We start from the raw sequence: 15,591 nt of genomic DNA on the forward strand, positions 1-15,591 counted from the left end.
ATATCCTTGTAATGTATTGATTTATAACAGATCTCCTCATGTATATCCCTAGCTGATTATTCTTTTCTTGACTTCCAATTTTACAGAAACCGACTTATTGTACTGGATGTATTAGAGGGTCAAAGTCATACCATCTCACTTCCGATCAATCTGAAAACTGTTTTCCTGGCAGCTGAAGACCGGTGGCTCTTGGTGGAAAATGAAACAAATCAGTTAGTTAAGCCTAGTTTTCTTGGTGGCATTATTTCTCGTTTGTGTCTTGTTCACATTCAGGAGTTTCACTCCTGGTCTCAGAGTTGTTTTTTCAGTTTGTGAGACTGGCTAGACTTAACACAGTTCACGTTCAAGATGTAAATTTGCTCTGGTGAAGTGCAGGTAGGCTTTTAGAGTAGGAAATGAACAGGATATGCCTGCCTAAATTTATGCCTCTGACAGTCTACACTAGCTTTGATTGTGTGCATGTTGATACTGTTTTTACTGAGGTGGTATTGATCTTTAAAAATGAGAGTGTTGGTGGACGCAGCTTTGGAAATACAGCCTCATCGTCCAGAGTTAGTGCCCCCTTGCTTTATTTTCATGGTCACGTGAAAGAAATATTACTTTGCTGTCTTATTTTTAATAAATGCACAGCAAATAAAAGCATGTAAATAGTTACCAGAAAACAAATCTGCCACTTGCTGGCTTACCATTTCCTATCACACAGGTGTTTGGTAAATCATGTTTAGTTTTAGCAAAAGGTGTTGATATAGCCTTGTTTATATAAATGTAGAATGTTTTCATTATTTCAGAAGGTGTAAGTCCTTGTTCAGAGTTACAAGCTTAATCAGGAATTATTGTAAATGTGTATCCTTTACAGGAAATTTCTTTTAACCAAATGTGCCCATATGGAAGCTGAAGACAGTGAAGTTTGCCAGCTGTATGCAGTGAGTGAAGAGCCAGCTGACATGGGATTTGGCTTAACAACGGGTATTGAATCCAAGCTTGCCTTGTTCTTTTTTTTTTTTTTTTAATCATTTCTGTGTTTGCAGCTGCACAAACAAGCCTCTTTAAAGGTCTGGGTAACCTTCTCTCTGATTCTCTTTTTGTCATCCTCTTATCATGTTTGGTTAATAATAACTTTTCACAAAGCATGGCAAATTCCGTGCTCAAACTTCAGGTTGTTTGAATAAAGCATCCTTGTTTCATTGTAGCATTCAAGACCCTCAGTCATGGGCTTTCGGGAAATGTACAAGCATACAGAATGAAAGAAAGGAGAAAAAGCAACGAGACAGGAATTAGAACATAGGATTAGAAGGGACCAAATATGTTGATGGGTCCAGTCTATACACTGCTGCAGGTCTTTTACGCACACTCAGATGAGCTAGAAGACATTTCCCAACACTTAGAAAAGTACAAAAGACCTACTGTTAGAACAGAAGTCACAGTTTCTGAAGTTCTGCAGATAGTGTGCAGGAGGCCCTTGAGGCCATCACACCTGTGTTAGAAGATAGGGGGAGATTTGTTCGGTAAAATTCCCAGATGGTGCTAGACATTGAGGCATATCTTAGCTATAGAAGAAGGCAGAAATCTCTAACGGTCATCATTCTGCCTGGTAAGATCTGCCTGTCTTCAGATCTGATGACGTTTTCAACCCTGAGCATTTGATCACCGTGTGCAAAATCTTTTAGTCTACCTGGCTTAGTAATACTGGAAGTATGTGTGCATCCCACCGAACAGTTTATAGGCTTTGGCCTATCTCCCGTGTGTCTCAGAGAGACAGAGTTAAAAAACAGAGAAACCACTTTCTATCTGTTAAAGAGGGAAAAAGTTTTGTCCTAGTCCTTGTGGCTAGCAGAAGTATGGAGAATGAGATTAACATGGTGTAAACATGATACAAGTAAATGTTATTGCCAAATAATAAATATGGCTTATTTTACACAAACAACAACAAATTGGATACCAAAGACTCTAACCACAGCTTAAATATCTAGGATGCTTTTTATCTCTTGTACAGTTTACTCTATCAACTTATCAAGCTCCATCAGAGCACAGTAGTTTCCTTCCTCTTCCTACCTTATTTAGAAATCATTATAGAGTATCATTCCTCAGATGGGTAGAAACGTTATTATAATTTCCAGTCTCAAAGTATTTGTGGACAGTTTATTGCTGCATGCTTTCAGTGCTATTTTTATCCTCCGTTGTCTTATTTCTTCTCTTCCAATATGAAAAGTTACTGTATCGCCTCTCTACTTTTTTCCAAATCATCCAGCAAACCCTGAATGTAACTTCTTCAGCCTGTTCTCATTCTTTGAGGCAGAACCTGTGACAGGAGAGCTAAGAAAAGGTAGACCAGTGTGGGTTTGCCACTGACCCAAACCAGTAGCCCATTCATCATTTGAGGGAGGAAAGATTTTCTCCCACTGCCAGGTAAACAAGATAGTCTGCCCATGGAAGTGGAAACAGTGTGTGCTCCAGAACTAAAGAGAGCGGGTTCTGACTGTGTTGGTAATTTGAGGCAAGGTAAAGGGCTGTTACAGTTGCACAGAATAAAACCTAGTTTTCCTTGGCTTAAAGAAAAAGAAAGCTAGACTATTATTCAGCAGAAATGTATAACAAGTAACAACAAATAACATTGTTTAAATTGCAAGGACAACAAGATAGCTACCAAGAAATGTCGCGCTGACGCTTACACATGCAAACCTACATTTTGCCTTTTTCTGCATTTGCATTATAACAATCTTAAGTGAGATCCCATGCTGCTCTATTCCCTAGGCTTCCTGTCTCATTTGCACAGTAGAGGGCAAAATTAAGTGGTATAAGCAACTTCAAAGCTAGTATTTCCTGATTTAAAGTACTTAACTTCACAAAAATAATGTTATTTGCTGACTTCTTTTCTGTTGTTACAGTATAGTATAATCAAATCTTCTGCTTTTTAGTAATTTTATGCTCAAAGTAGTAGCAATGATCAGTGCTCAGCACTCTTACAGTTAATATTGTTTCCTATTGCACACATCTGGATTTAATGACTTTCATTTTGTTTAATTTCCCTGTTTAGCATCAGAACTGTGTGTGCCGCATGCAGTTTCAAGTGACCAGCTATCTCCAGAAAACCTCAGTGCAGCTGTGGGACAAAAGATCAGCTCCCCCAACAGGATTTTCTCAGATGAACATAATTACGCTACTATTGTTATTGGTTTCCCAGACCTCTTGGTAAATACTCAGCATTATTATACAATGAAGTAATATGATCTCATTTATTCTGTACCTGTTTACCAGATGATATGGAAAAAGAAGGGAATGTCAGTAAATGACAAATTCATGTAGTGTACACCATTTGGTAGGGTAGTCTAATCTAGAGGGATTTCAATGAAGTTTGAGATAATAAGAAATTAGACAACATCATGTCTAGCACAGACAAAACTGTAGGTAAGTTCTGAATAGTGCTGGCTAGAGGAATGTTTTCTAAATCATATGTTTTTATAGCTTTTTAATTAAATATAACCACTGAGAAAAAGGGTATCGGTATAATTTTGAACTGTTCAGTGTGAACTTTTAGCTCAGTGTGCAGCAGCTAGCAAGACTAGATTTAAGAAAAAAGATACAGAAAATGGTAATAAAACTATACAGCCCCTTCACTATTTAATAATGTAGTTAAGCTTAAATACTGCATGTAATTGTGCTCACTCCTGTGACACAATTAGAAAAGGACCAGAAAGGAAAGTGAAACTTAACAGTGTAATGACTAAGGCTCTTGCAAGGAATGGAGGTAAACACAGGGAAAATGAAAGCAGTGTGTTTAATTCTTTGGATTTATTTATATTTACTACATAGTGATACATAAAAAGGGTGGTGCTTATGGAATAAATAATTCTATGTCAGGTTTGCTCGTTAAATTGGGGCAAATTAGAAAATTTAACTGTTAACAGACATGAATTTTGGGAAAGACAAATGATGGAAGAAATACTCTGAAACCCAAAATGATTCAAAAATATGTTTCTGTCTTTGCAATTAGCAATTTGAGTTTTGCTTGATTTGGATTTCTGTTACCAGATTGATAATACTAGTTTTTCATGTTATTTATAATAGATGTGAGTTTATAGCTGGAAAAGGGAGGCGGTCTAGAGGAGGGGGTACTAAAGATGCTACACACTTCAATACAGCGCTGGTGATGAAGCATTTTGCTCTCCCCAATTTAGACTGAGGCCCTGCCTTTCCTTACATGTGGCTTTAAATGCCTGTGTGAATGTCAAAGAAGGAGTGCTAAAGGTGAATGTGACGGTGGTGGGACAAGACTTTGGATTCAGTGTTTAGTGTTAATGGTCTAGGTGTTTAGTATGAACAAGGTATCTAAGCTCTTATTTGTAGTAGCAATGCTCAGGTGACCAAACGTAGAGGCCTCCTGCAAGATGAGATGATTTATTCTCTAGGCTCTACTGACTATAGCAGGAGATGAAGCACCTGGCTCACATGTGGACATCTACATTTATGTCTCTGAACATGGAGCCAAATCCCAGCCTTAATGCCTAGCTTTGAATTCATTACTCAAATACTTGTTTGCGTTTCTCTGTGTTAGTGGAAACTTAGATTATGATAACAGTTTGTTACATAATTTGATACCAGATTAGGTTATTTCAGTGCTTTCTGTTCCTGGTTCAACATGAAAAACAATGTGGATTCAACTTCAGATCAAATAATCTCAATTCATAAAACTGGATGGTCTGTTGTTTTTCACTCCTGTAGGAGTTTTTAATGACAAAATAATCCAGGTCTTTTCCTTGTCGTGTGGTGACAGGAGAGGTAACCGCAGTAGCTACATTTGATCTGAAATTAGAAAAGAAGTGGGATTTATCAAGAAACATGTATTCTTTGGCTCAGTAATAGTGACATTCTGTTCAGTAGACTCCTTCTCTCTTACAGTCTCCTAGTGAAGTGTACAGCTGGAAAAGAAACTCATCTCTGAGTCGCAAACGTGGTTCTCCTTCTGATCAATTTTATTATGGAGCCCAGAGGAAAACAGGAGCTGCAAAACAAACCAATTGTGTAACTTTATTGGCTTCTAATCAAATAGTCAGAATTTTAGCACCTGGAGATGTGCCTTTGAAAGACATTTACCCAAAAGGTAAGAGGTTCATATACTTGTGCTGCAACAACTGTATACACTTGGTTTTGTTTTGTAAACTGCAATCAGTAGTGAACTTTTCCAAAATGTTTTTAAAGAATCACAAAGCAAGCATTTGAGGAGGCATGAGACTAGTTGCACTCATTTTTAAAATTAATTTGGATCTCATTAACATGCTGAATTATACTTCTGAGGAACTAACAGGCTACCTACACTGTGAATATCCCGGTAGATGGGATTTCCCTCTGTCCCTGCTGGGAACCAGCTACAGCTTCATGATCATTCCAGTTCAGCAGGCGACCTTCACCCGTATTTCCAATCTCTGCTCAGTGCCACACAGACAGGCAGTGGTAAGACAAACCTGTTGTCCATCTAGCTCAATATTCTCTCTCCAGCAGGGCCAATGGGAGAGGTTATTTCGGGAATGCGTGTGAGCCTGGCCATTTCCGTGTCTTTCCCTTCATATTTTCTCAACATTTGCGGTTGTTTGCAAAATATTTGTATATGGTCGAATGGCAGGTTTTTGAATTCATCAGCACAAGAAGCTATTCCTGATTTGTTTTGTATGTGAACTGTCTGTCCTAGAATAAATGCTTTATTCCAATTTCACTCCCTTTTTCAAAATAAACAATCTAATATATATGCCCTCATTTAACACAGATTAACTTCCCTGTGTAGGTGAATCCTTTTATTTATTGCTAAAAGGGTGAAACATTTACTTGACTAAAGAAGCAAAGTCCAGGATATAAACAGGGTAGAAAACAGAAGTTATCTACATTTGCACAGAAAAGGTTAGCTTTTCAAAAGATTACACTTAATAAAGCATAGAGTTAGCAGGACGATCTTGGAACTAATTATACCACTTCAGGCTGTAATCTTCTCATATTTTATAAAACTGTCAAAGGGTCAGACTGGGTCATTTTCTTTAGGCCTGCACGGTAAAAAAAAAATTTGAGTCCGATGTGGAGAGTATAAAAAATCAGAAGGTAAATCACAGAATCACAGAATGGTAGGGGTTGGAAGGGACCCCTGTGGGTCATCTAGTCCGACCCCCCTGCCTAAGCAGGGTCACCTACAGCAGGCTGCACAGGACCGCGTCCGCGTGGGTCTTGAATATCTCCAGAGAAGGAGACTCCACAACCTCCCTGGGCAGCCTGTTCCAGTGCTCCATCACCCTCAGAGGGAAGAAGTTCTTCCTCATGTTCAGACGGAACTTCCTATGCTTCAGTTTGTTGCCCCTTGTCCTCTTGCTGGGCACCACTGAAAAGAGTTTGGCCCCATCCTCCTGACACCCACCCTTGAGATATTTATAAGCATTTCTAAGGTCCCCTCGCAACCTTCTCTTCTTCAGGCTGAACAAGCCCAGTTCCCTCAGCCTTTCCTCGTAGGAGAGATGCTCCAGTCCCCTCACCATCCTCGTAGCCCTTTGCTGGACTCTCTCCAGTAGTTCCTCATCTTTCTTGAACTGGGGAGCCCAGAACTGGACACAGTCCTCCAGCTGTGGCCTCACTGGGGCAGAGTAGAGGAGGAGGAGAACCTCCCTCAACCTACTGGCCACACTCTTCTTAATGCACCTCAGGATCCCATTGGCCTTCTTGGCAACCAGGGCACACTGCTGGCTCATGGTCAACTTGTTGTCCACCAGAACACCCAGGTCCCTCTCCACAGAGCTGCTCTCTAGCAGGCCTGCCCCAAGCCTGTACTGGTGCATGGGGTTATTCCTGCCCAGATGCAGGACCCTGCACTTGCCCTTGTTGAACTTCATCAGGTTCCTCTCTGCCCAACTTTCCAGCCTGTCCAGGTCTCACTGAATGGCAGCACAGCCTTCTGGTGTATCCACCATTCCTCCCAGTTTTGGGTCATCAGCAAACTTGCTGAGGATACACTCTTAACTCTTCATCTGGGTCGTTGATGAAGTTGAATAAGACTGGGCCGAGTACAGACCCCTGGGGGACACCACTAGTTACAGGCCTCCAACTAGACTCAGCGCCGCTGATGACAACCCTCTGAGTTCTGCCATTCAGCCAGTTCTCAATCCACCTCACTGACCACTCATCCAGCCCACACTTCCTGAGCTTCCCTAGGAGGATGTTATGGGAGACTGTGTCGAAAGCCTTGCTGAAGTCGAGGTAGACAACATCCACTGCTCTCCCCTCAGCTACACAAATCTTCTGAGCTTTTGTAAAATTAGTTAGTTTGTGAGTGAGGGAGAGACACAGTGCTTCCTAAAATTGAGATCTTGACAGTTATTTCCAGAAGTCTTTTAAGTTGCTGTGGTATATAACACTTTATAATGCTAGATTAATATAATTAAAAAACAGCGGACATTCTTCATGAATTCTAGATATCAGTTACCTGAGCAAATTATCTGTCTGAGAATTGGCATCTGTCTGACCAAGCAAATTGATTTATATCTGTTGTTACAGCTGAATGAGATAATAACTTTTTTTTTCCTCAACTGTGGTGAAAGATATTCATAAATAGTGATTGATAGCTTTAGATTAGTAGAAAATTTTATGATATATAGTTTGTACAGTGCTTTATGGCCATTTAAGTTGAAAGATTTAAGGCCTTCTTGAGGATCATTATCATTGATTTGTCTTTTCTAAATGATGGTTTAATTTATGAATTACCAAAATTCATCTTAACTAAATCATGTTTAGTATGAATTTACCAGTACAATTAAATTGGACCTGAGCAAGGCTCTAGGTTTTGTATTCTATAGCCTTTTTTCAGGACTTCAGACATTTCCATTTATCACTTAATGGTCAGTTTTTCTAGTGGAGGAGGAGCTATGAGTGGAGTCCTACAGAAACTTGTTGTACTACTCAGCATGGTCATAAAAAAAAAGGAAAAATGAATGAGCAGTGAGGTGACAGTGTTTTCTGATGATACTGTTTATTATTCACAGGAGAAGGGATTCACCATGAAGGATTACAAAAGAACTACAGTACTGACTGCAATAGAAATGGCAGATGAAATTCAGTATAGATAAATATAATGTACATGAAGGAAGGAAGAAAGAAAGAATCCTAATTCTACATTGGAAACAGTGGGGCTGATCAGTACATCTCAGGAGCGTGATTTTGATGTTATAATAGGTAGTTTATTTAAAATATCAGTTCAAAGCTCAGCAGCAGTCAAAAAAAAACAGATGAAATGTTAAGAATTACTAGGGAAGAAACAGATTAAAAACAGAGAACATCTTTGTGCTGTTGTGTAAATCCATGTGTCCTTAACACTGTGTAGTTTTGGTCCTTTGTCTCAAGCTGGGAGAAGGCTGTACTGGATTAAGTTCAGAAAAGGGCAACAAGGATGAGCAGGATTACATCGGCCCAGTCTCCTGCATGTGGAGACAAGATCAGGAAAGGGGCATGTGGTGGAGTTCTACAAGAACATGTATGGCATGGAGATATGGAAAGAGCAACAAATTTACACTCGGTACCAGAGTTAGGGAGCAGCTAATGAAGCTAGTAGGAACTTCATCAAAACAGACAAGAGGTGGTTCTTCACAGCCTGTGAAACTGCTTCCCCAAGGATGTTGTGAACGTTGCAACATGGATCCAAAGGAAAACTGGACAAACTCATGGAAAGTTACTAAATACATAGACATAAAAACATAGACACCACATTCAGCTTAAGGAGCCGCTAGATTGGAACTGGTTGGTGACTGGAGGAAAATGCCATGTGTGCTTGTCCATTCTTACACTTTTCAAGCATCTAACTACTCTTGGAGACAGGATGCTAGATTAGAGGGACCTAGTATTGCCATTGTTATGGCATGAATACAAAATCTTTCCAAGTGAAAAAGGGAAGACAGAAGAAAAGAGACATGCATTCATGTACTCAGCCTGGAAGATGAGATAATAAGGTACTAGTCCTCACTGTGCCCATTGGAGATCCAGTATTTGCAACCCTCTCTGCTGGGCTAATGTTTCTTCTGGAGTTTGCCTCTCAGTCTCGTTAATTGATAAAATATTTAATTGAATGCACATTTAACTAGTACCAGTAGCTGCTTAACAGTCTCGGTCCCTTGCAGATTGTGTTGCTTATTCCTGGTTTTGCTAAATAATTTTTGGGAGCCTTTGGACATTTGGTGATTCATCTCTGCTGTTGTTTGTGCATTGGAAACCTGTGGCTTCCTACCTACAAAAGTTATATAAGGCCCCATTCATAAATCTTTGTATCCTTTCCTGGGAGATGGTATAGTGAAGGAAAGGCATCCTATTACATAAAATCAAGTATGTGGCAGTCTCTTGAAGTTCTTGCACTACTGTCTTATGTTGCCTTTGAGAAGTTGTTTTATATTTTTGCTTTGGTTTGTGTATCTGTCAGGCTTGCTTTCTCATCTTTTTGGACAACTGGTCACTTCTGGCACACAGCCTTCAATTTCTAGTAATAATTCAAAGTACTCAGCCAAACTCTAGCATACTCCAAGATGTGTTACCGAAACTGTTCCAGGAACAACAAGCAAAGAAATAATTTCCCTTATGTTTTATTGGAACTGTAAACCAGGATAATAGTTATGTTTGAAAAGATACTATAACAAGTAATAATTTCCCCAAAGACTGCCAAATAGATGTATGGCCACAAAATATAAACTCAGACAAGAGATCATGGCAGAATTCAGCAAATTAATGTTTATTCTAAAAACAAAGCTATTGAAATGAGGGCTACTTGAGAGCAAATATTTACTTGGAGTCTTAGCATTTTCTATATATGAATGTAAAACAACAGTCTATTAGGGAGTGCGTATCTTTGAGTGTGACAGTAACTGGAACAACATGTAGCGCACACAGTTACAGCAATAACCTCAACACATCATCTGGTCCATCTGTTTATATAGGGGCAGGATGACACATGTTTAGACTCTTCTTAACTGACGTTTATCTAATAATTCGCTACTGCAATACTTCACTCTCCTTGTGTAAGAAAAGCTTTTCCTAGTATCCAGCTGAATACTTCATGTCACCTCCACTCAGTCAGGATAATATTACTCTCTTTATAAGGAACTTTTTGATATTATGGGACGTGTTTTTAAAAAAAAAAGTCTCTTTTTAGGCCAAAACGCAAAGTTAATTCCTTATGCTGGTCCGTATAGCCCATGTGTTCTAACCTCTTTATCACCTCCAGGACTGCCTCACATGTCTATGTTTTCCTTAAAGTTTCATGTCTAGGGCTGCATATAGCTATTCTTCTCCATTGGGCTTTGGCAGGAGAGTAACTGAACTTGTTTAGGTCTGATGTTCTTGTTTCATGGAAGATTCTTGCCTTCAGTTCTGGGGCCTGGCCGGGTGTTCCTGTGTTGCATTTAAACATTTGATTACCTTTTCTTCAGCTTCCTACTCGGCAATCCTTTGTCTTTTTATAATTTAATTTGGTTGATTTGTGTTGTCTCTCCAACTTATTAACTTAACTTTTAATTCTTATCCCACAGTTCTACCCCTTCCAGTTCAGTATCAGCTCTATTTTCTAGATCTTCATCAGAATTTGTAAAGTGTATCTTATTCTCCATTACTTCCGAAAGAGAGAGCAAATTTTAAAACAGTAAAAAAATTTAAGCAAATCACAAAGTTCTCTGTGGCCCACAAACCTGCATTTTTCCAGACTTTTTTTTCCTATTTCAAATATGTTTGGTATTTCCATTTTTATGAGGAGAAGTCAAGTCAACAGATGTGCTACTGTAGATATGCATACTATAGGTGTATAGATACCGTAGATGTGCATAAAGTGCTGCTGTGGGTTATTCTTTATACTCATTTGAGTATTAGATCCCCTTATACTGCTGAGCTTACTGGTCTTTTTTCTGTGTCCTGTATGCAAGCATCAACACTTCTGCAGGTAACATCAGGCTCTCCTTCATTGCCAGGAGGTGAAAGACATGTTCTTTCAGAAGGAAAACTAGGCTTGCTTTCATCTTGTGATAGTGATATTTTGTACCCATATCATGCAGTGCAACTCAGTCTTCTGGTTTCTTTTCTGAAAAACTTAAATTTACTCCAGGCAGATGAAAGCTAGCTGCTAACTGGAAGCTACTTCTCAGCCCAGGCAGAGTGTACCCATATGTTTGCAGAAACCAGCGTAAGCACACACACGCAGAGACACAAATTTATTTCTGAGGGAGGGACCATAGTATTAGCTGTATTCATTAAACTGTCTGTAAACAGAATATTAAATGCCTAATAGTCTAGGGATATTTACTATGAAGTTACAAAATCTTTCCATACTGAGAATCTACTTGCAAAAAGAGTGGTTCAATTTAACGCAACAACATTTAGGTTAACATTATAGAGAAATTTTCAAGTGCAAATCGTAAGCACAATGTTTTGAAGTCATAGAATCATAGATTCCCAGAATCATAGGTTGGAAAAGACCTGTAAGATCAAAAGTCCAACCGTCAACCCAACACCACCATGCCTGCTAAACCATATCCCAAAGTGCAATATCTACATGTTTTTTGAACACCTCCAGGGATGATGACTCCACCACCTCCCTGGGCAGCCTGTTCCAATGCCTGACCACTCTTTCAGTAAAGAAATTTTTCCTAATATCTAATCTAAATCTCCCCTGACACAACTTGAGGCCATTTCCTCTCATCCTATTGCTAGTTACCAGGGAGAAGAGTCCAACACCTGCTTCACTACAACCTCCTTTCAGGTAGTTGTAGAGAGCAATAAGGTCCCCCCTCAGCCTCCTCTTCTCCACACTAAACAGTCCCAGCTCCCTCAGCTGCTCCTCATAAGACTTGTTCTCCAGACCCCTCATCAGCCTCACTGCCCTTCTCTGGACAGGCTCCAGCATCTCAGTGTCTTTCCTGTAGTGAGGGGCCCAAAACTGAACACAGTACTCCAGGTGTGGCCTCACCAGTGCCAAGTACAGGGGCACGATCACCTCCCTGCTCCTGCTGGCCACACTATTCCTGATAGAAGCCAGGATGCCATTGGCCTTCTTGGCCACCTGGGCTCACTGCTGGCTCATGTTCAGCCGGCTGTCGATGAGCACCCCCAGGTCCTTTTCCACGGTGTGGCTGTCCAGCCACTCCTCCCCAAGCCTGTAGCATTGCATGGGGTTGTTGTGACCCAAGTACAGGACCCAGCACTTGGCCTTGTTGAAACTCATACAGATGACCTCAGCCCATCGATCCAGCCTGTCCAGATCCCTGTGCAGAGCCTTCCTACCCTCCAGCAGATCGACACTCCTACTCAGCTTGGTGTCATCTGCAAAGTTACTGAGGGAGCACTCAATCCTCTCATCCAGATCATTGATAAAGATGTTAAACAAGACCGCACCCAAAACTGAGCCCTGGGGAACACCACTTGTGACCGGCCGCCAGCTGGATTTAACTCCATTCACCACCACTCTCTGCTCTTGGCCTTTTAGCCAGTTCTTTATCCAGCAAAGAGTACACCCATCCAAATTATGGGCAGCTAGTTTTTCCAGGAGGGTGCTGTGGGGAACAGTGTCAAAGGCCTTACTAAAGTCTGGGTAGATGATGCCCACAGCCTTTCCCTCATCCACTAGGCAGGTCACCTGGTCATAGAAGGAGATTGGATTGGTCAGGCAGGACCTGCCTTTCATGAACCCGTGCTGGCTGGGCCTGATCCCCTGGTTGTCGTTCACATGCCCGGTGAGCACACTCAAGATGAATCACTCCATAATCTTGCCCGGCACCAAGGTCAGGCTGACAGGCCTGTAGTTCCCTGGATCCTCCTTCCAGCCCTTCTTGTAGATGGGTGTCACACTGTCGATCCTCCAGTCATCTGGGACCTCCCCTGTTAGCCAGGACTGCTGATAGATGATGGAGAGTGGCTTGGCCAGCTCTTCCACCAGTTCCCTCATCACTCTTGGGTGGATCCCATCCAGCCCCATAGACTTGCAAGTGTCCAGGTTCCATAGCAGGTCATTAACTGCTTCCTCCTGGATTATGGGAGATTTGTTCCGCTCTCCTTCGCTATCTTCCAGCACTGGGGGCTGGCTACCCTGGGAATAACCAGTCTGACTATTAAAGAATAAGGCAAAGAAGGCATTAAGGACCTCAGCCTTTTCCTCATCCTTGTTGGTAAGATTCCCCCTCGCATCCAATAAGGGATGCAGACTCTCCTTGGCCCTCTTTCTGTTGCTGATGTATTTGTAAAAAAATTTTTGTTGTCCCTTACAACAGTGGCCAGCCTGAGTTCTAGCTGGGCTTTTGCCTTCCGAATTTCCTCTCTGCATGACCTAACGAGACCCCTGTACTCCTCTTGAGTCATCTGCCCTTTCTTCCATAGGTGGTAGACCCTGCTTTTTTTCCTGAGTCCCAGAAAGAGCTCCCTGTTCAGCCAGACCGGCCATCTTCCTCGCCAGTTCGTCTTGCGGCACATGGGGACAGCCTGCTCCTGTGCCTTGAAGACTTCCTCCTTGAAGAATGTCCAGCCTGCCTGGACACCTTTGCCCTTCAGCACTCTCTCCCAAGGAACCCTCTTAACCAGCATCCTGAACAGGCCAAAGTCTGCCCTCCGAAAGTCCACGGTGATGGTTTTGCTGGTCCCCCTCTTTACTTCACCACGAACCGAGAACTCTTTCATTTCATGGTCGCTAAGCCCAAGACAGCCTCTGACCACCACATCTCCCACCAGTCCTTCTATGTTAGTAAACAGCAGGTCTAGTGAGACACCTCCACTGGTAGGCTCACTCACCAGCTGTGTCAGGAAGTTATCTGCCACACACTCCAGGAACCTCCTAGACTGTCTTCTCTCTGCTGTGTTGTATTTCCAGCAGATGTCCAGTAAGTTAAAGTCCCCCACGAGAACAAGGGCTAGCGATTGTGAGACTTCTGCCAGCCTCTTGTAGATAACTTCATCTGCCTCTTGATCCTGGTTGGTTGGTCTGTAACAGACCCCCAGCAGGATGTCTGCCTTGGTGGCTTTCCCCCTCATCTTTACCCATAAGCTTTCGACCTTGTCATCGCAGGCATTGAGCTATATGCAGTCAAAGCAGTCCCTAACGTGCAGCTCCCCAGTACGCTTTTAAAGTCAGACATACAGCTGGCATTGTCTTTGGTGACAGATAAAAGCAGTGAGTTAGGGATTGCATTAATGCCCGATTAGTGCTTGTGAGTAGGGCCGTATTTGTGTGTAATTTTGACATTTGCTATACAAATACATTGTTCTTTTATAATTGTGCATGTCTGGTTGCTCACTATCAGAATAATAAAACAATTCTGTATTTGCGAGTTATACCCCTGTGTTGAATGTGAAAGCTTATCATTTTCTGACAGGTACTGTATAATGAAATATTTAAATTTAATCTGCTAAATGCAAATGCAATAACCAGTTAATCATGCAGCAGGAAAATAACATGTTTGTTTATTTTCAGATGTCACTCCTCCACAAGCTGCTGGGTACTTGGAAGTAACAGATCTTAACTCAAAGAAAATCAAATACATTGCTATTCCCAGGTAACTGACTTTATTGATTAGAACAGCCTCTGTCTTACAGGAAGACAATTTAGCGTGCATTACTACTTCAAGATAAGCAAATATTTCTTCTGATGTGGAAAGTAAGAATGATTAATACCTAGAGTGTAAAATTCTGCAACTGTTGCAGCGTATTTTTGTCAACATTTTTTATCTGTTTACTAGGTGATACCAAGGAAAATGTAGCAATTCTTTAGTAAATATGAAAGGTAGATTTATCTTCTGATTTTCATTCCCTTTTCTCTTTCTCCCTCTTCACCCGCTTTATCATCTACCTTCTTTCATTTTGTTTAGATATCTTTATTTTCTTTTCCTTTTTCTCTGTCTTTAGGGTCTAACAAAGACAGGCAGAGCGATCCAGTGCTAGGTGTTCAGAAACCAGGAATTGATTTCTGGTCCAATATAAAGTTCAGCTTGAAAATAATTTGAGCTTCTCTATGTTTTGGTTCTCCCTTTGGAAAATACACATTCCCTCACAAGCAGCTTGCATGATACGCAAGTATCTTTTATGACCCATTAAAATATCCAGACTATATAGCTTCTGTATGGTTTTAACATCTGTCTCTCACCATTGTAGAGCATATTTGCAAATGTTTTATGATATAAACATATATTCTGGTTTAAAATTCTCATTTTCCACTCCAATAATAATTAAGGATTTTTTTTTAAATAGCAGTCTCTCAACTTTGCATGTTTAAATAGTACGTGTATGAAACCCACACATCAAGAATTCTATACTTTTTTTTTCATTCTGCCCATTTGATGTTGGTTTTGACAACATTAATTGATTCTCTTTTAAATTAATTCTGCTTCATTAATCATCTGTGGGTTTTTTGAATTACTAAACAATTAGTTTTGGACTGTTCATCATTATATAATTGATCCCTTGGCCTACAACTTAGTCATTCAAAAATATAAGGCATTAACATAGAAATAGTAGTGAATCACACTTTATTTTACATTGTGACTTTATAAGATATAAGATATTACAAAGCATTCAGCTTTGTAAATTCAGCATCATGACGCTTAACTTATTATG

The 15,591-nt window shown here is 40.7% G+C and overlaps 1 protein-coding gene across 1 annotated transcript in view; it reads left to right on the forward strand.

Annotated features, from left to right (window-relative positions):
- The window catches only part of VWA8 (von Willebrand factor A domain containing 8), a 209,027-nt gene that overhangs the window by 143,627 nt on the left and 49,809 nt on the right, over positions 1-15,591 (forward strand). The window contains exons 32-36 of the mRNA XM_075422478.1: positions 87-212; positions 857-966; positions 3,035-3,189; positions 4,897-5,098; positions 14,453-14,534. Of these exons, the coding sequence (XP_075278593.1) occupies positions 87-212; positions 857-966; positions 3,035-3,189; positions 4,897-5,098; positions 14,453-14,534 (675 nt within the window). The remainder of the gene's footprint in view (positions 1-86; positions 213-856; positions 967-3,034; positions 3,190-4,896; positions 5,099-14,452; positions 14,535-15,591) is intronic.

The sequence above is a fragment of the Opisthocomus hoazin genome, chromosome 1, assembly GCF_030867145.1.
Source record: "Opisthocomus hoazin isolate bOpiHoa1 chromosome 1, bOpiHoa1.hap1, whole genome shotgun sequence".
NCBI lineage: Eukaryota > Metazoa > Chordata > Aves > Opisthocomiformes > Opisthocomidae > Opisthocomus > Opisthocomus hoazin.